Source organism: Cydia splendana, chromosome 6 (genome assembly GCF_910591565.1).
Source record: "Cydia splendana chromosome 6, ilCydSple1.2, whole genome shotgun sequence".
NCBI lineage: Eukaryota > Metazoa > Arthropoda > Insecta > Lepidoptera > Tortricidae > Cydia > Cydia splendana.
The window spans coordinates 579,269-599,856 of NC_085965.1; the positions used below are offsets into that span (position 1 = coordinate 579,269).

General features: G+C 42.5%; 2 protein-coding genes across 3 annotated transcripts in view; both read left to right on the forward strand.

The window, feature by feature from the left end:
• Positions 1-20,588, forward strand: part of LOC134791246 (phosphomannomutase) — a 317,911-nt gene that overhangs the window by 87,904 nt on the left and 209,419 nt on the right. The window lies entirely within an intron of this gene.
• On the forward strand, positions 5,494-13,418 carry LOC134791210 (ecdysone oxidase-like). 2 transcript variants are annotated; one of them, XM_063762184.1, is made up of 4 exons: positions 5,494-5,627; positions 6,900-7,025; positions 9,687-9,808; positions 11,176-13,418. In XM_063762184.1, exons 2-4 carry the CDS (start codon positions 6,902-6,904, stop codon positions 12,703-12,705), a joined length of 1,776 nt encoding a protein of 591 aa, XP_063618254.1. In that variant the 5' UTR covers positions 5,494-5,627; positions 6,900-6,901; the 3' UTR covers positions 12,706-13,418. The 2 variants fall into 2 exon arrangements, with proteins under 2 accessions (XP_063618254.1, XP_063618253.1); XM_063762183.1 differs by lacking the exons at positions 5,494-5,627; positions 6,900-7,025; positions 9,687-9,808 and adding an exon at positions 10,636-10,736.

Genomic DNA, 20,588 nt, shown 5'->3' on the forward strand with positions numbered 1-20,588 from the left:
ATATTCCAAATGGAAATAAAGTGCACTTGAATTGCACAATCGCATCTGGGCCATTATGTATTGTTATCATATCACTATCAGCATTGATTGATAAGGGTCACTATCTTTCCACTCTGTTCTGCATATATATCGGTCAAACTGAAGTACCACGTGCTCTGCTCTGTCCTATAGTAGGTACGGCATTATCAGTCGGCCCATCAGGATTCGAACCCAGAGACTCCAGCTTCGTAGACAAGGCCGCCATCAACTAAGTGATACTGGCAGCAGAAGTTGCTAAGCGGACGAGAGCGTGTCAAAGTCATTTTGAACACCTCGCCCGCTTTGCAACTTCTGTACGGTTACCATCAGTTTGTCACTGACATAAACGCCGTCGAGAACGTAATTTACTTTCTATACATCTCGCTCGCACTCGCATATTAGTGCAAACGGGATGTATAGAAAGTAAATTACGTTCTCGACGGCGTTTATGTCAGTGACAAACTGATGGTAACCGTACTGCTGCTGACTGTAGGTTACGGAGGCCGTTACAGTGGAAACTGGATAAGTGGAATCGCAAGGGACTGGCTGTTTAGTTCCGCTTATCCAGGTTTTCCATTTATCCAGTTTTCCACTAAACCAGGTTGAAATAAAACATTTTCTCACTTACAGAGGCTCTCGCTAACAGAGGTTGTGGATGCTAATAATGTCGCTTATAGAGGTCACGTATGGTATGATCAAGACTTAAATAATCATCTTTTATTAAATATGTATGTAGATATGTATGTATTAACAAAAATAGGTATGTAATCCTGACTTTAAAAAAAGCAATACTGTAAATAATCCACAGTACCTACTCGTATACAATTTTCAAAATTACAAAAACAAAATCACTCCTAATATTTATTTATGCAAGAGAAACCAGTAGGTATGGTTAAATAAATCAATGTACCGATTGTACTTTAATGCAAAAAAAACTGAACGATGTGTGATCTCATACAAAATACGTAGTTAAAACACGAACCATAATGTTAACGAAACAAACTACCCTCCTTGTGACGGTTTATTAAAAATACAAATTTTATAACGCCGAGCTATTCCACTCATAGAGGTTTCGGAGACGGCTGCTTCCAGTTACAGAGGTAAAAATAAGAAATTTTCGAAAAAATGGATTCCACTTATAGAGGTCCCAAAATTCCACTTATAGAGGTAATTCGTTGCCAAGGGACTGGAACCGAGAACTTGGGTCCACTTAAAGAGGTTTTCCACTAACCCAGGTTCCACTTATCCAGTTTCCACTGTATAAACTTTTCATTTCTCATGCTCATTTGGATTAAAATACCAGCTCTAATATTACGTAAGTATACATAGAAAACACTTAGGTACCTACATATGTAGTGCATAATTATTTTCTATCGTATTTTTGTAAATACGGTCACGTACCTATATTATCGCGAGTATGACGCATCGCGTATGATGATCTTTATACCTATAAAATCTATCGTTTTCGGTAGTCTCGTCGATAGTCGCTATCTGACAGGTGCTCGCGCGACGTTCGTTAAGGTAAAGATTGTTTTGATTTTGTATTGTTTTGGTTTTGCAAGGTCATTGTTTAATTTTTAGAAAATAAAATAAGTTTATTTCGGGGACAAGTCCATAGTTGTTAGTTACAATAGTAGGTACTAGTTATTTAGGTACTCAATATGAGAAATAATAGCTTAATTGCCCATAATACATATACATACTTACTTTTAAGTTATACTTCACTTATAAGTAGGTACAGTCACCTGCAATTATATGTTACACAATGAAGGCCGCAAAAATATCTGACACGATCTTATTCGTGAAGCCATAAGAGCGAGTCACATATTTTTGCGGCCTTCGAAGAGTAACATATTATTGCAGGTGACTGTACATGTTACGGTGCCAGTAATTCTTTTAGTTTGACCTCTGGTTTGACTGACTCCTGTCTGGTACTAGGTATCATACGGAACCCTCAAACTACGGGATAGTTGGACTGACAACAATCTAATTATCTCTGCAATCGAGTGCTGATAGCCTAATGAGTTGACCTAATATTTATTCACGATACGATTTATACTCAATCAAGCTTAAAGGTAGAGATACAGACTTATATAGATATACAAACCTAGCTAATTTTAAATTGAAGGAAATGTATATCCGTTTTTGAAGGGTATCAAACAAAACCGTATATATACTAATTAATCTAATTACTATTGTAAGTCTCCACTGTCCATCCGTCTTTTCGTCTGTGTTTCTGTGAGCGGCAGCGGGCTGTATCTGGAAACCGTTATAATTAAACAGGATTGTGGGTATATTGTATCGAGTAGGTATCGATGAATTTTTCCAAAATATGTTTTTATAAAATGTGTGCAGTGTTTTAATAAGGTTAAACCTCCACTAATTATGATTTATTCCTACTGTAACGGACCCAAATAAGGTGCAAATAAGTATGTACTCGTATTAGTCTGTGGTTTATGTTTCTTTGTATTTAGCAATATCTAATGACATGTTTTACGATTGCAGCGACATCTGCGTTAAGTGTTGCGCGTTTATTGATTCACTTATGGATAAAAATAATCTGAAACTAATTAATTACACGACTGCCCAAACAAAAAGAGTGTAGGTATTGTTTTCAGCGTTCATGTTTGTATGTATGTGAGTTTCTTTATTCCACCTTAACTTCTGAATGCCTTAACAGATTTTTTTATTCATTTTTTAAATCGAGGGCCACACTAAGCTGGTACCGTAATAGTCCGGTCCACAAGTCACAAGTTAGTGCACAAGTCACGCGAGGTGTTTTCGGCTACTTTTCAACCCACCTCCCCCTTGGTGATATTTGGTGAGGTTTTTGGCTACCCCCCTCCACCACATAACCTCACGTGTATTTTTTTTAATGTTTCCATCCGACCGGTCAAGGCCACGCGCTCCAAAATTTCATAAAACTAGTAGTTCGCCCCGAACTGAGAACTCGCGGTTTGCCAATAATTATATAGAGCGATTGACTTTGTTGCACCTACTTACTCGTACTTATAGTGCGACATAAAATAGCAGAAAATAATTTTTAAGAAAAAAGAACCGGGACCGGTGAAAGATTATTGTACATAGATGGTGCACTATGTAGAAAAGGAGGTAAAACCACCCACTTTTCTAGTAGCATTTCGTTTCTGTAAGGGTCGCAGTTTTAGCCTAACGAACCCATTTCTCTGATAGCAGTTCGGTTCTGTGAGGATTGCAGTTCGTAAGTTTGGCATCATCATACTTTATACCTACATTTTATGGTAGGTAATCATAGTGGTTGATTTAGTTTAGGTATCAGTGGTTTTCCGGGTCAAGGTCCGAGTCCGGGTCCGAGTCCGGGTCCGAGTCCGGGTCCGGGTCCAGTTCCGGATCCAGGACCAGGTCCAGGTCGAGGTCTTGGTCCAGGTCCTAGTCCAGGTCCAAGTCCGGGTCCAGGTCCGGGTTCAGGTCCAGATAAGAGCCCGGATCCGGGTCAGGTCTGGCTCCAGGGCCAGCTCCGTCAAAATCGAAATTCGAAATCGCCAAACGTGTAGTCATCGAAGAGTTCTGTTCTGATCATCATCAGCAGTTCCACTTCATCAAATGCGACAGTTTTTAATGTAAATTCTTGAATGCCTTTAAGATTTGAGGAGTTCCCTCGATTCCTCATGGATACCATCATCAGACCTCGAGCTTGACAAGATGTGGCTTAAAAACTTAACTTGCTTAACAAACATAACGAAGAGGACAAATCGCCAAATGTGAACTATACGTCGTTGAAGAGTTCCGTTCTGATCATCATCAGCAGTTCCACTTCATCAAATGCGACAGTTTTTAATGAAAATACTTGATTTTCTGATGAAAATACAAAAATCTCTATACAGCCTTTAAGATTAGAGGAGTTCCCTCGATTCCTCGTGGATCCCATCATCAGAACTCGAGCTTGACAAAAATGTGGCTTAAAAACTTAACTTGCTTAACAAACATAACGAAGAGGACAAATCGCAAAACGTGAACTATGCTTCGTTGAAGAGTTCCGTTCTGATCATCATCAGCAGTTCCACTTCACCAAAATCATTTTTTTGAATGTATATGCTTGATTTGTTGGTAAAACACATACATCACTATATGTATGCCTTTAAGATTTGAGGAGTTCCCTCTATTCCTCATGGATCCCATCATCAGAATTGGCTTTTGACAAAAATGGGACCAATCTGTATGCATATACATACAATCAAAAAAATTATTTTCAAAATCGGTCCAGTAATAACGGAGATATGGGGTAACAAACATAAAAAAAGCACAATCGAATCTCCTGCTTTTGAGATTTGGAAGTCGGTTAATAAATAAATGAGGGCGCCACTTTCTACGGAGCTGTCACATTTTTGACGTCAAATGCTTACACATGGCAACAATTTATAGTCTGTCAAGCCATTTCCGTCAGTAGAAAAAAGCGGCTGAAAATGTAGGCGCGAAGGGTTATCGTCCCATAGAAAATTTGAATATCGCGCCTTTTTCTACTGACAAACTTGTTTGACTGACTATAGTATTTCGAGCTCCATTTTATTTAATTTCTACTATTTTATGTCCTACTATAGGCGGCAATAGATCAAAAATCGCGTGGATATATTACAAGGTCTGTGGAGCCCTTAACTGATACTGTATCTGTGGTAAGCCGAAATATTTCCTGTCAAATGTCAAATACCTATATTATGTTTATTTTTATCTTGCTAATTATTTCAAAATGGTAAATTTAAAAACGATATTATAAAAGTGCAAGCCGAGCACTTTCATTTGATACCAAACTCGACCATACTTTCTTGCAAAAAGATGACCAGAATAGCAAGACCCCTCACAAATAGCTTTTTAGCCTTCTAAGCTCTTCTAGCTCAATAACCCCTTGATCGAGCCTGCTCATAATTTAATGACTAAAATATAATGCCCTTAACTACACGTTTACCCAATTTCATTTAAATTAGAACAAATTTACTTAAGTTCTTGAGTATCAAACTATCCCCTGATAGTTCAGCTTAAAAACATCGAAATGCCGGGACGTGCCCCTAGCCAGCCGCGTGTCCCAAGTCGAATGTAAGAACTTCGTTCGCTTCACTCGCTCGTTCGATAAACCAGCTATTTTGAAGTGCGGAACTGCTGAGTAAAGATTTATGTTATGTTTAACGCAACCGAGAAAAAGTATCTACTCATGTGGTAGTTTTTTTTTGTTTCGTTCACTGTAGAAAAATACACACATAGTTACACGTGAGGTCTCCTTATACCCCCCTACCCCAACGTGATCTGTCGTAATTTTTTCGTGACACCCTACCCCCCTATCGAACCTCGCGTGATTTGTGCACAAGCCCTTAACGTGTTATCAAGTGTTATGTTATGAATATTGTATGTTATCACTGACGTGTTGATGACGATAATGTATACATTGCTTTCAAAACGAGTCGAAGAGATCTCCAACTCACTTAGTGCTTGTAGTTAGTTAATGGTGTGTTGACATAATTCTTCATTTCTAAATAACATAATACATTAAATAACATATCGTGTGGATCTGTATCCGGCTTAGTTTTAGTGGAAACGAAATACGATCGAAAATACACAAGAAAACCGTCAAAACCACAAGTGTAAGTAACTTCACTCTTCAGCATTTACACATTTAGTATTTACTTATTTTTAGTTTTTGTTGTACAGTCGACGCCAAAGATATGTTTACACTTTTTGCCTTATTACAAAGGAGTAAGGTGCAAAAGTGTAAATATATTTTTGACGTCGACTGTACCTAAGTAATATAGGTACTTACACCTATTTTAACTTTATTGCACATAACAAGAGTACGATAGGACTTAATACGAGGGTTGCACTGAAAATGTCGGGAATAGAGAAAACTGTCGCATCTAGACGGTCAATCTTTATTTTAATACATACTTAAACTCAAACTGACCACGCATATAAATTTTCTTTTGAAAGTAATCATTCTGTAATGCACACGGCTCATAATCCCAAAGTCCTTTTTGTATGGCGATTTTGGGGCCTTAGTGGTTTTGTATGAAATTCGTGGAGTAGCCAACGGAATTGAAGTTTTTTTACATATATATATATATATATAAAAGATTTTTTTACTGTTGTCATATGAATATTTAGGAATGTCGAAATCTGCCGATATGCAACTTTTTTGGCAGTCTTTTTAATTAACAGCACAAATGCGATTTTAATTTTTGACGTCGCTTTGGAATGACATGCTTCTTTAAGATCACCCATGGGATAAAATGAAAGTGACTTTCATATTTAATTTTAACTGCAAACGAGCGTACGATGAACTCTAGTTCATAAAAAAATAACAGAAGCCCATTGTAACTTTTATTTGTTCGCTGAGGGCATATTGAAAACCGTTTAAAAATATGATCCGAAAAATCACTTGGCCAAAAATTCAAATAATGTTCGACATACAATTTTCAAATTGCCAGTAATTCTTAAATACAAATGACAACCAAATGGAATATACCTTAAAAGTTTTATAAAGAGTTACATTTTTATAAATTATATGCCTGTTTCTATTATGTTATTTCTAAGTGTCCCATTCCCGAATCTTTCAGTGCGACCCTCGTAAGGCATGAAGGCTTATTTAGGGCATTAAGAATATATATATACATTCTCAGAAGTAGCGTCCTATCAAGGTGGTTGCTATTAAATATTTCCGTAGCGAGTCTTTATAAGTAACAATACAATAATTGTACGGGATGACTCACGTTAGACCGGGCCGTGTCCGGGACGGAGCTTCCGGCGCATCATTTTCTATGGAAAGCATCACGTGATCCCCTGTCATGTCATAGGAAAGTAAGCGCCGGAAGCTCCGGCCCGGACACGGCCCGGTCTAACGTGAGTCATCCTTAATGCAGCGATGTCGGCGTGCGGCGGCGGCGGCGGCGGCGGCGTAGATTCAGCGGTGGCAGCGGCGTTGCATTTCTTCGCTGCCTCGCAGTGTCTGGTGCGGGAGGAGTGGTTACCGGACGCTACTGTCCACAGTGAGTACAACACTCTGTTTAGCAATGTCGGCGTGCGCGGGAGGCGGCGGCGGCGTGGTCTCGGCGGTGGTAGCGGCCCGCATTGCATAGGTAATGTCTGGTGCGAGAGGCGTGGTTGCCGGACGCTACTGTCCACAGTGAATACCTATAATATTGTAATACTTAAAAGGATCTATATCTGAATCCCTAAAGTCTTTTCTCCTATTTTTGTATTCCCTAATATTGTTATTCATAATGATCAGTTGTCCTAACACTCGTATACCCTAATTTTGGTTTCCCTATTATCGAATGGCCGATTTTTTTTGTCCTAATATGTTTTTCCCTAATGGCACTTTCCATACAACAATAATGTTGCTTTATAATATTATGATTGTAGGGTTGAATAGTTTTTTTTTATATTATATGGATTTTGTACCTTAGACATTTTTTAGTTTAATCTTAAGGTTATTTGATCTGTACTATATGTATTTTAGGAATAAGGACATTGTATACCGTAAACCGGTTGATTGTGACACTCTCTAATCAAATAATATTGTAACATCTGTATACTGACATTGCACAATCTGACAATAAATGATTACTTACTTACTTACTTACTTACTTACATATTGAGTATTTATCCTAATGTTATGTAGCATAATTATTTTTTTGCCTAATTATTGTTAGGCCTAAAAATTATATATCCTTACCATCATTTTACCTAATTTTACTTAGCCTATCGTTGCTTGACCTAAAACTCGTATGCCCTAATTTTGATTTCCCTATTTCGTTTCGTTTTTACAATGGTCGCAGTTCTAACCTAAACTAACCCACTTTTGTGGCAGTAGTTCGTTTTTGTGAGGATCACAGTTCTAACCTAACCTAACCCACTTTCGTGGCAGCAGTTCGTTTTTGCGAGGATCACAGTTCTAACCTAACCTAACTCACTTTTGTGGCAACAGTTCGTTTTTGCAAGGATCGCAGTTCTAACCTAACCTAACCCACTTTTGTGGCAGCAGTTCGTTTTTGCAAGGATCGTATTTCTAACCTAACCTAGTTTTAACAGCAGTTCGTTTTTACAATGGTTGCAGTTCTAACCTAACCTAACTCACTTTTGTGGCAGCAGTTCGTTTTTGCGAGGGTCACAGTTCTAACCTAACCTAACCCACTTTTGTGGCAACAGTTCGTTACCATTCATTATGGAAAGTAATTGTTATGATAATTGATCAATAGGAAAAGTAACTGTTATGACAATTGATAATTAGGGCAATAGCCATTACCCAAACATAAACCCAAAGTCCTCTCCAACGAGCGACACTATTATCCGCGGATCGTGAGAGAGGCGATTGAAATTAAAAAACACCCTAAAAATTTCAATCGTGAGGACGGGTACAAATTATCGTCTACTTGGGGACCAGTGATTCAAATGTTGAAACCAGCGGATATATCTTCGGACCAGTGTACGGATACTGTGAGTGTTGCGTGTCGTGCCGTGGACAATAAACATTAAACTTTAACGGGTAGCTGCAATTTCTTTGTCTACCCCGAACATTTTTATAAACTAATTTCGGGTAGTTTAGTGGTGTTTTATTAATATCTCCGTTGACATTTGTTGGGACGTCAGTCTTTCCGTGACCACAGCTGGTGCAACTCAGCTGAAACGTCGGAATTAAAGGTAAAAACAATGAAATTATATCGCGGTAGACCCGTTTGTGTAATTAAATATGTGTACAAAACGCGAGAGTTTAAAGTGTTATAATAGCCATTAGGTCAAAACAGTTAGAGCATATTATTTTATGCCAAACATTGTTAGGGATTTCGAAGAATATGGTAAAAAACATTAGGGATCTTGATAGTTATGGTACAAATGCTTAGGACAAATGAGTCTTAGGCTAACCATTACATTATGGAAAATAATCGTTATGACAATTGATCGTTAGGGCATGTGCCCATTAGGACAAACCAGTTAGGGCAAGTGACTTTAGGACAAACGTTGTTAGGGATTCAGAAGGACACCCTACTTAAAATTACTATCCTACAGCTTAAGCTTGGTTGCCTGGGTTCAAGGAAAATATATATTGCGATATTTCTACATCGTCTGTCTAATACTAAACGCATTTACCGAGTCGAACAGTACGGCTACCACCAGTTTTGACATTGACAGATACGCTCGCGTCTACGTAAATTACTTTCTATACATCTCGCTTGCACTAATATGCGAGTACGAGCGAGATGCATAGAAAGTAAGTTACTTAGACGCGAGCGTATCTGTCAATGTCAAAACTGGTGGTAGTGGTTCAGGACGTTATCGCCATACAGGTTACGTTCACGATGAATGCACTTTTGACTATTGAATGAAGGTCATTAACTCATTATCTTAATTGGACATAACCTAAGTCGGGCCAAAGTTAGCTCTGCAGTTACACAGGCTTGGTTAGAGAGAGTGTGGAAATGTCACCATAAACGTCAAATTGCTATGAAAATATGTTCAAATAACAGTTCTCTTAGGTGGAATGTGGACTAGACCACGCTTACAGCTCAAACAACTCTTTGTTCCACCTTTTTCTGCCTACAATTTTATTTATTTTAAATACGTTGGATGTCGTTTACATAAAATACTTCCAGTAAAAAAAAATCTCCTCAAAGTCAAAAGTTAATGACAAGTTTACTGGTATATTCCAGACGGTTCCACATGGGACTTCATCGTGGTCGGCGGAGGGACGGCGGGCGCGGCGCTGGCCGCGCGGCTACCTGGCGTGGTGCTGCTGCTGGAGGCTGGAGGGGACCCACCGCAGGAGAGCATAGTTAGTATTACTTCATCGTGGTCGGCGGAGGGACGGCGGGCGCGGCGCTGGCGGCGCGGCTACCTGGTGTGGTGCTGCTACTGGAGGCTGGAGGGGATCCACCGCAGGAGAGCATAGTTAGTATTACTTCATCGTGGTCGGCGGAGGGACGGCGGGCGCGGCGCTGGCGGCGCGGCTACCTGGCGTGGTGCTGCTGCTGGAGGCTGGAGGGGACCCACCGCAGGAGAGCATAGTTAGTATTACTTCATCGTGGTCGGCGGAGGGACGGCGGGCGCGGCGCTGGCGGCGCGGCTACCTGGCGTGGTGCTGCTGCTGGAGGCTGGAGGGGACCCACCGCAGGAGAGCATAGTTAGTATTACTTCATCGTGGTCGGCGGAGGGATGGCGGGCGCGGCGCTGGCGGCGCGGCTACCTGGTGTGGTGCTGCTACTGGAGGCTGGAGGGGATCCACCGCAGGAGAGCATAGTTAGTATTACTTCATCGTGGTCGGCAGAGGGACGGCGGGCGCGGCGCTGGCGGCGCGGCTACCTGGCGTGGTGCTGCTGCTGGAGGCTGGAGGGGACCCACCGCAGGAGAGCATAGTTAGTATTACTTCATCGTGGTCGGCGGAGGGATGGCGGGCGCGGCGCTGGCGGCGCGGCTACCTGGTGTGGTGCTGCTACTGGAGGCTGGAGGGGATCCACCGCAGGAGAGCATAGTTAGTATTACTTCATCGTGGTCGGCGGAGGGACGGCGGGCGCGGCGCTGGCGGCGCGGCTACCTGGCGTGGTGCTGCTGCTGGAGGCTGGAGGGGACCCACCGCAGGAGAGCATAGTTAGTATTACTTCATCGTGGTCGGCGGAGGGATGGCGGGCGCGGCGCTGGCGGCGCGGCTACCTGGTGTGGTGCTGCTACTGGAGGCTGGAGGGGATCCACCGCAGGAGAGCATAGTTAGTATTACTTCATCGTGGTCGGCGGAGGGACGGCGGGCGCGGCGCTGGCGGCGCGGCTACCTGGCATGGTGCTGCTGCTGGAAGCTGGAGAGGATCCACCGCAGGAGGGCATAGTTAGTATTACACCTATATACTACTATTTTCCGTAGTATAGGCCAGATTAGAGTGTTCACGCCGTTATTCAGGCATGCGGGTCGTAGTTTTGATGGTATATGTTTTGGTAATATATATGAAATATTTTGAGGTGTGTGTTTAAAATACGCTTTTTGCAATATTTGTTTGCAGGCTTGTTAGCCAGGGTCGAATTCACCACCAACCAACCAACCAAACCAACCAAACCAACGTCGTCTGTTCTATAAAAGTAGGTGTCACCGTTATATCGCTGCCCTCCCTGTTTACTGCATTTAATAAAATCGTTGTGTAATCACGTCCGCAGATTCCAGGATTCCGCCACCACCTCAAAGGCAGCGAATACGACTGGAACTTCACGTCCGTGGACGACGCCGTGTCAAGCCAGGCGCTTATCAATGGCCAGCAGCTTCAACCTCGAGGCAAGATGCTGGGCGGCAGCGGCTCCATCAACGACATGGTCTACGCCAGAGGCTTCCCTGCAGACTACGAGGAATGGGCTTCCCTCGTCGGAGAACAATGGAACTGGACCAACGTCCTAAAATACTTCAAGAAGACTGAACATCTAACTGACGAAAATATCATTAACGATCCTGAATTAATGAAGTATCATGGAAGGAATGGAGATATAGAAGTCACCGGCTTAAATGAGTCCATGTATACGACTAAAAAGTTCCTGGAAGCATTTGAAGAGTTGGGTTTTCCAATAGTAAAGGATATGACCTATCCAGGTTTGATAGGAGCTGGAAGATTCTCGCACACCATAAGATACGGTCAGAGAGACAGTTCTTTAACCGCGATGTTAAATAAACAATCATGGAATGAGAAATTGAAAGTGGTCAAAAACGCGTTGGTGACCAAGATTTTGATTGAGAATGATAAAGCTTACGGAGTAGAAGCGCTTATAAATGGAGATAAATTCACCTTTTTGGTTGACAAAGAAGTTGTAGTGTCTGCAGGGACTTTTAATACAGCCAAGCTATTGATGCTATCTGGTTTAGGCCCGAAGGAGCATTTGGAAGAGATGGAAATTGAGGTTATAAAAGACTTGCCTGTGGGCGATAACCTCCACGATCACGTGATGGTGCTGACGTACTTGGCAGCTGACAATGGAACTTGTTTCTACAACGAAGCAGAGTCTCAAATGGAATTGATAAGGTATCTGTACGATCGAACGGGCTCTTACTCGAGAACCGACAGCATGGGCGCGTATATAACAAACGAAGACGGCACAGTACCGGAATTTGCGATCTACCCGTCTTGTATATCAGTAGGAGAGAACTTTTATCAAAACTGCGTAAATATGCTCGGGTTTCAACACAAAGTTTGCACTCAACTCCAATCAGAGCTGGAAAGCAGTGAGCTATTAGGACTAGCTGTTGTTCTTTTGAAGCCGAAATCTCGTGGTAAAGTGCGGTTAAAGTCCGCAGATCCGTTGGAAGTTCCGTTGATATACTCCGGCACTTTTAGCGACATTTCTGACTTGGATGGATTTCCTAGCGCATTGCAGACAGCGTGGTCGATAGCAAACACTTCTTATTTTAGATCAATGAACGCTCGGGTTATTGAGTTAGATATTGACTATTGTAACAATATAGGAACAGAAGATTTAAAGTGTAAAGCTCAAGCCATGGCGACGTCAGCGTGGCATGCTGTCGGGACCGCCGCGATGGGGAGTGTGTTGGATAGAAAACTGAAGGTTAGAGGGGTGCGAGGGTTGAGGGTGGCTGATGCTAGTGTGATGCCGAAGGTGGTTCGAGGGAATACCAACGCTCCCGTTATTATGATTGCGGAAAGGGCGGCTGACTTCATCAAAGAGGAGTATTTTGGAATTTAATTAAGGTTTTAATACAATTTACTTATACGTTTTGACATAACCTTATTTCGTGTTTCACCAACACATGGTCTTAAAAACTTTAAACGCTAAAACTTGTACTCAATTTCAGTATTATGATTTTTATCGTATTGTTATGGGGTTGTGCACAAACCACGCGAGGTGTTTTTGGCTACTTTTTGACCCCTATCCCTCCTCCGTGGTGATATTTGGTAAGGTTTTCGGCTACCCCCCCTCCCCCACATAAGCTCACGTGTATTTTTTTGAAATTTTTCCATCCGACCGGTCAGGCCACGCGATCCAAAATTTCGTAAAATATACTCGCTATTTTGATGTGTGGAGAAAAAGTATCTACTCATGTGGTAGGTGTATTTTCTTAGTTTCGTTCACTGTAGAAAAATACACTTGAGGTCTCCTTATACTCCCCCTCGTGATCTGTCGTGATTTTTTCGTGATCTCCGCCCCCCCCTATCGAACCTCGCGTGATTTGTGCACAAGCCCCATGATATAATGATAATTTATGGTTGGCTTTAGAAAGCTATGTACCGATTCAGTACTAAACCATGGTTGTGACTTGCATAGTAGGTTAGTTTAGTTTGTTTTTAGTAATTTGAATAGTAGGTTAGTTTAGTTTTAATTTTTATCAAGCAGAAACATCTGCGAACGATGCTATTAAGCTTAGAATAAATTTAAAAGTGGAAAAATTACTGTCTTGGGTGAGACTTGAACTCACGACCCCTGGATCGATCACTGGAGCACTGGAGTATCGATCAAGGGGTCGTGAGTTCAAGTCAGTAATTTTTCCACTTTTAAATTTATTCTAAGCTTAGGTTAGTTTAGTAGGTTAGAAACCTAATTAAATTTTATAGATAGGTACCTAAACAATCGCATTAGGTAATATTGAAAGACAGATTGGAAAATTATACATATATGTAATAAAAATAAAACGGTATGTACTTACGTAGGTAGTACGTACTCGTAATTATTGAACTGTGACCATGGCATGACCAACTTTATAATTAATAATTGCATATGCTGAAATTGCTGGATATGTAATAAATAAATGACAATGTCCGCTCTTTATGCAATATAATGACATGTTAAAAATATTAGGTACACTAAAGTCTATTTTTTTATTCGGTAGACTAAAATGACATTTCCTAGTATGAACATAAAATGTCATTTCATAGCATGAAATGTCATTTTAGTCTACCGAATAAAAAAATAGACTTTATGGGTCAGTTGCACCAAACCATCTGTCACCGTTAAAACGTTCGCTAAATATTTTTGTACGAAAAGTTTCATAGTTGATGGCTCATTAACGTTGATCAGTACGTCAAGTGTGGTTGGTTCAACCGGGCCAATTAGGTCCATGTACCCAACCATATTAATTAAATTAAAAATTTCTTAAAGTAATAAAGACAATATATGGCACATAAATTTTGTTAGTTATTTTATTGCTTATCGTATTTCACAATTTTATTTGGTTTATTCACTGTATTGGCTTCGAATTCAATTTTAATGAGACTTCCTATTAGATAAGTAAATGTTAATACTTATACCAAGTTAATGAACTTAAGTTATTCAAAAATCCGCAACAAACTGAAACAAAATAGACTCCGTCATCGAATGAATATTATAGAGGAGGAGCTTCCAAAAAGAGGATCCGCTAAACGAGGAAGCAGACGCATAAATGACCACAAAATGTGGATACCCTCGCTTATCGATGATACAGGTCGACAACATACAAACCGTAACAGTATAATCAGAATAGCAACTACATTTTACAAAACTCTATACTCTGAAAACAAAGACTCTACTCTGAGAGACGGACAAAGAATACCGACTAATATAGCGCCGCTATTAGAAAGCGAAATACATTACGCTATAAACACATTGAAAAATATGAAAAGCCCTGGCGAAGACGGCGTAACTAACGACATCCTAAAGGCAATAGGAGAACCACTAACTCCTCATCTGACAGCTCTATTCAATGAAATAATTAAACAAGAAAAAATACCTAGAGAATGGGAAACATCGAATATTACACTAATATTTAAAAAAGGAGATCCATGTAAAATAAATAATTATCGCCCTATAAGTCTGCTCCAATCCACGTATAAATTATTTACGACTGTAATTTTAAACCGAATACGAAAAACATTACATTTTGAACAACCTGTAGAGCAAGCAGGTTTTAGACGCAACTATTCGACAATCGACCACATTTTCACTCTACAACAAGTAATAGAGAAGTATAGTGAATACAACAAGCGACTCTACATAGCTTTCGTGGACTACACGAAAGCTTTCGACACCATTTCGCACGAAAAGCTATGGATCGCACTCGAAGAACAGGGCGTCGACAGCAAATATATAAATATTCTTTCAGAAATATATAGCAGGGGAAAGTCTCTAATTAAATTAGAAAAGAAAGGAGAGTATTTCGAAATTAAACGTGGCGTAAGACAAGGAGACCCAATCTCACCCAACTTATTTACGGCTCTCCTAGAATACATATTTCGAAGACTAGACTGGCAAAATTGTGGTATTTCTGTAAATGGAGAACGGCTTCATCACCTACGCTTCGCAGATGATATAGTTTTGATGACAGACGACCACGACGAGCTCGTATACATGCTGGAAACTTTACAACATGAAAGTAAAAAATGTGGTTTAGAAATGAACCCCGAAAAGACATGTATTATGACCAACGGCGACGCTAAATCTACGACAATATCATCCAAAACTATAGAATACGTTAAAGAATACACGTACCTTGGCCAAAATATATCTATCAAGGATCGCGACCCGATTCAAGAAGTCGAGAGACGAATTAAAAAAGCCTGGCAGGCATACTGGTCGTACAAACACATATTTAAGTCTAAATTAGACACAAAATTAAAGAAAAAAGTCATGGACTCTGTAGTAACGCCTACTCTATTGTATGGATGCCAAACATGGCCATTAACTAAAGAACTTGCGCACAAACTCAAAGTGTTTCAAAGATCAGCCGAAAGAAGTATGCTAAATCTTAAGTTAACAGATAGAGTACGCAGTTCAGAAATCCGCCGTCGCACAAAGATAATAGATGCAGCAGAAATGGCCTGTAGATTAAAATGGCGATGGGCTGGGCACACGGCTCGCACTAATGACAGACGATGGAGCGAGAAAATTCTGCACTGGTACCCGCGCGGCGCCACGCGACCCGCGCATCGCCCGCGGCGACGCTGGCGAGACGACATCGTCGCCGAGGCGGGCATCACCTGGACTCGAGTAGCCGCCGACAGGAACGAGTGGAACAGGAGGGAGGAGGCCTATGTCCAAAAATGGACAGCCCAGTAGATATAAGAAAATTATTGTAATAAATAAATACTAAAAGTTAAAACTATCACACCTTATAAGTAAATTAGTTTCTAATGATGCATACAACTAGAAATAATGAATACTATAAATATTGTACTAATACTAAACTTCCATCTAATTAATGATACGTTAAGTTAATGATAAATTTAGTTATGATATTATTTTAATGTAATTAATATATTATGGATTATGCATGAAATGTAATCTTAATATGATGTAATCTATTGGAAATAAAAGGCTTTATTATTATTATTTTTCTTTATTCAATTAGGGTCTTAGGTTAGGATTTTACAATGTGAGTATAAAAGTAAAATATAAAAACACTTACAAAACATAACAAAAATATATAAACACATTATAAAAAACCTAACCTAGGGTGCCGCCGGCAGCGGGGCTTGGCCCAAGCTGCCGGTGGTCAGGGCCGCAGAGTGAGGAACCGACGTACTATACGCGACGTGTCCAAAATTACCGCCTTCTGCATCTGACCCTTGATCCAACCACCCAGCGAGAGTCTCTCTAGGTGTTGGTCGAGACTCTTCGCTATGAGACCGTTCGCTGACACAACTATCGGAACAATGATCGTCGAGTCAACATCCCACATGGCGGTAATCTCGTGAGCTAAGTCTAGGTACTTGCTGGACTTGTCCTTCTCGGCCTTCACGAGATTCTCATCATGGGGGATGGTGACGTCGGCGAGCACGGCCCGGCGCTGCGATCGGTCTATCAGCACGATGTCAGGCTTATTGGCGACAATAGTCCTGTCAGTGATGATAGATCGATCCCAATAGAGCGTGGCACGACCATTCTCGAGAACAGGCGCAGGTAAGTACTTGTAGTACGGTACCTCGCGGTCCACAAGGCCGTATAGAAGAGCAAGTTGTTGGTGAACAATCCTGGCTACGAGATTATGTCTGTGCAAGTACTCACCGTTAGCAAGATGACAACAACAATAATAACTTCTTTAATTAAATAGGTATACCTCCCAAATATAAAAAGTAAAATTAACATACTTGAAATTATATAAACCGATCAATCCACTACCTACACAATATCGCTCACCATGGCTGACACCACACCGTTAACCATATTTAGTGCAAACCTAAGGAGATCAACGATTGTCTCCGCGTGGCTGGTGTCAAAACTGGTGCAGTTGTTAGGCGACTCCAAAACTTCCGTCCACTCTTGTTCCCCAACTGTGCAGTGATAGCTACAGACTTGCGTCCTGCGTGAGATTAGAAAGTTCAGCCGGCACAGGAAGTTAATTTTTATTATTTTGGAGACTTATTATTATTATTATTTGTATCTCCTTGGATATCACGGGCCTATAATCCCGGCTTTTTGATAGGCTTGCGTGGGGACACAGATCCAACACGTAGAGGCCCCTTGGAGAGCTTTTATGTCATGTAGAACGCCTGCTGGAACCCGTTCACAGGTGCTACAATAGACACCCATGAACCGGTCTCAGCAGGCATTGGGACTATTGTAGAAAAAGAGAACAGTATACCGGTCTATGGATTGAAGTTTGGGTGGACTATGAGACTGGGTTATTACAAAGACGTACGGACACCTGCCATAACAATGTTCACACAAGTTATCGAGGCAGGTGGTGACTTGCCGCGCACTAGATGGGCCCCTGAAACTGCCGTCGCGAAGACGACCAGGAGCAACATCGGTGTGAGCGGCTCAGGGGTGTCGAGAGGTGTGCGCCGCTTTCTACCCAGTGGCTGTTAGCAGCCACTGTGCCAACTCGCGTCTTATGCATCTTTCACTTCCACCCCTGGAGCATATAGCTCTAACGACTCCTCTCTGGACGGCCAATTAAGGCAAGCCAGAGCTGAGAGTCCTGCGGGTCCCCTTGGGATCCACTCCGACCGACGAAGACACGCCGGAGACGGAGACCCTGACCGACTCTCGGGAGCACTCGGGTCCGTGGGGTCGTTACTTCCCAACAGCTCGCCACAAGCTGCCCTGCTTTATTATTATTCTCTTTATTCAATTAGGGTCTTAGGTTAGGGTTTTACAATGTGAGTATAAAAGTAAAATATAAAAACACTTACAAAACATAACAAAAATATATAAACACATTATAAAAAACCTAACCTAGGGTGCCGCCGGCAGCGGGGCAGGGTCCAAGCTGCCGGTGGTCAGGGCCGCAGAGTGAGGAATCGACGTACTATACGCGCCGTGTCCAAAATTACCGCCTTCTGCATCTGACCCTTGATCCAACCACCCAGCGAGAGTCTCTCTAGGTGTTGGTCGAGACTCTTCGCTATGAGACCGTTCGCTGACACGACTCTATAGTCGTGTAAGAGGTGTTCCTATGAACAATGATCGTCGAGTCAACATCCCACATAGCGGTTATCTCGTGGGCTAAGTCTAGGTACTTGCTGGACTTGTCCTTCTCGGCCTTCACGAGATTCTCATCATGGGGGATGGTGACGTCGACGAGCACGGTCCGGCGCTGCGATCGATCTATCAGCACGATGTCAGGCTTATTGGCTACAATAGTCCTGTCAGTGATGATAGATCGATCCCAATAGAGCGTGGCACGACCATTTTCGAGAACTGGCGCAGGTGAGTACTTGTAGTACGGCACTTCGCGGTCCACAAGGCCGTATAGGAGGGCAAGCTGCTGGTGAATAATTCTGGCTACGAGGTTATGTCTGTGCAAGTACTCGCCGTTAGCAAGATGAGAACAACCGGAGATAATATGCCTGAGTGACTCTCCGGGACGGCGGCATGCCCGACAAATGTCGACCGTACCGTCCTTCAGGATATATTTCCGATAGTTGTTCGTCATCATCACTTCGTCCGCAATTGCACAGGCAAAACCCTCGGTTTCTCCGAAGAGGTCCCCGAATCGTAACCAGTTCACCGACGCGAGCAGGTCCACATCGGGTCCCGTGAGGGCCTTGTAGAACCGCCCGTGTAGCTGCTTATCCTTCCATACCGCCTTGCGGTCCTCGGTGCTTAGTACTACAGGTTTGCGCCAGTTCTCGTTCGCCAAGGAGAGCGGCGTGAGGTTCCTGTCTACTGCCACCACATCACGATGCATCCCACACTCGTTGTTAAGGAAATAATTCCTGAGATTGTACACCTCGCGGTTGTGGAGATCCTTGGCGTTTAGGAAGCCTCGGCCTCCACACTTCCGTGGGATGTACAATCTCATAACTGACGAGCGTGGGTGTAGCATGCGATGTGTGGTGAGCAGTGACCGGACCCTCCGATCCAGGGCATCCAGCTCGGTCTGAGTCCACCTTAGTATGCCAAAGGAGTATGTGAGTAGAGGCATTACCCAGGCGTTGAAGGCGCGCACTTTGTTGCCTCCTGACAAAAGACTGTTGAGTACTTTTGTGAGCCGACTGAAAAAGCGCTCCTTCACCGACCGTCTAATACCTTCTTCCTCAATACCCAACGACTGTGACATGCCAAGGTATTTATAGGTTTCTGATTCAGAGATGGATCTGAAAGACATTGTCTCAGAAAGTTGTAAATTTGTTGAATTTACAACTTTCCCCCGCTGTACATGCATAACCGCACATTTATCGACACCAAACTCCATGTTGATGGCATTACTGAAGACTTCGGTAGTTTTCAGTAGCTCCACCAAGTCTTGGCTATTTGGTGCAAATAATTTGAGATCATCCATGTACAGAAGGTGAGAAATGACTTCACCCCCTCTCCGAAGCCGGCAACCTAGTTCTAAATCCTTCAGCAAGGTACTGAGAGGATTCAAAGCTAGGCAGAACCACAGAGGACTCAGACTATCACCCTGAAATATTCCTCGCTCAATCCTTATAAAATCCTGCGGGCCAGGGCTCCCATCCCCGCCTCCTGGTTGACGAAGGACTGTGGTCCATTGCCTCATACACGCGCTTAGAAAGGCTCTTAAAGCTGTATCAACTTTATACAGCTCTAAGACCCTCTCCAGCCATGAGTGAGGCACCGAATCATAGGCCTTCTTGTAGTCAATCCAGGCTGCTGAGAGGGCCCCCCTGTTCCGCCGGATTTGTTGGCAGATGGTCATGTCTATGAGGAGGAGCTCTTTAGTACCACGGGACCCAACCCTACATCCATTTTGAACAGAGGCCAAAATATTGTTTGCGACAATGTGCGCGTTGATTTTTGCTCTCAAAATGGATGTAAGGAGCTTGTAGAGTGTAGGCAAGCATGTGATGGGTCTGAAGTTCTTCGCTTCCGTGGTACTACCGGACTTATAGAGCAGGAAGGTGACACCAGTTGTTAAGGAAGGTGGGGGAGAACCAAGCTCGAGGGCTTGTTGAAATTGTGCTGCCAAGCAGGAGTGTGAGCATCGGAACCATTTTAGCCAGAAGTTGTGCAATCCATCCGGCCCAGGACTTTTCCAGTTCTGGGCCGTGCGAATGGCACAACTTACGTCATCGGGGCTGATGGTGACTGCCCCCATAGGCTCGATGGACTCGCACTCACGCTCGACAACACTCATCCAACTCCCCTCGGTGTGTCCGACAGGCACTGACCAGATGCTACGCCAGAAGTCA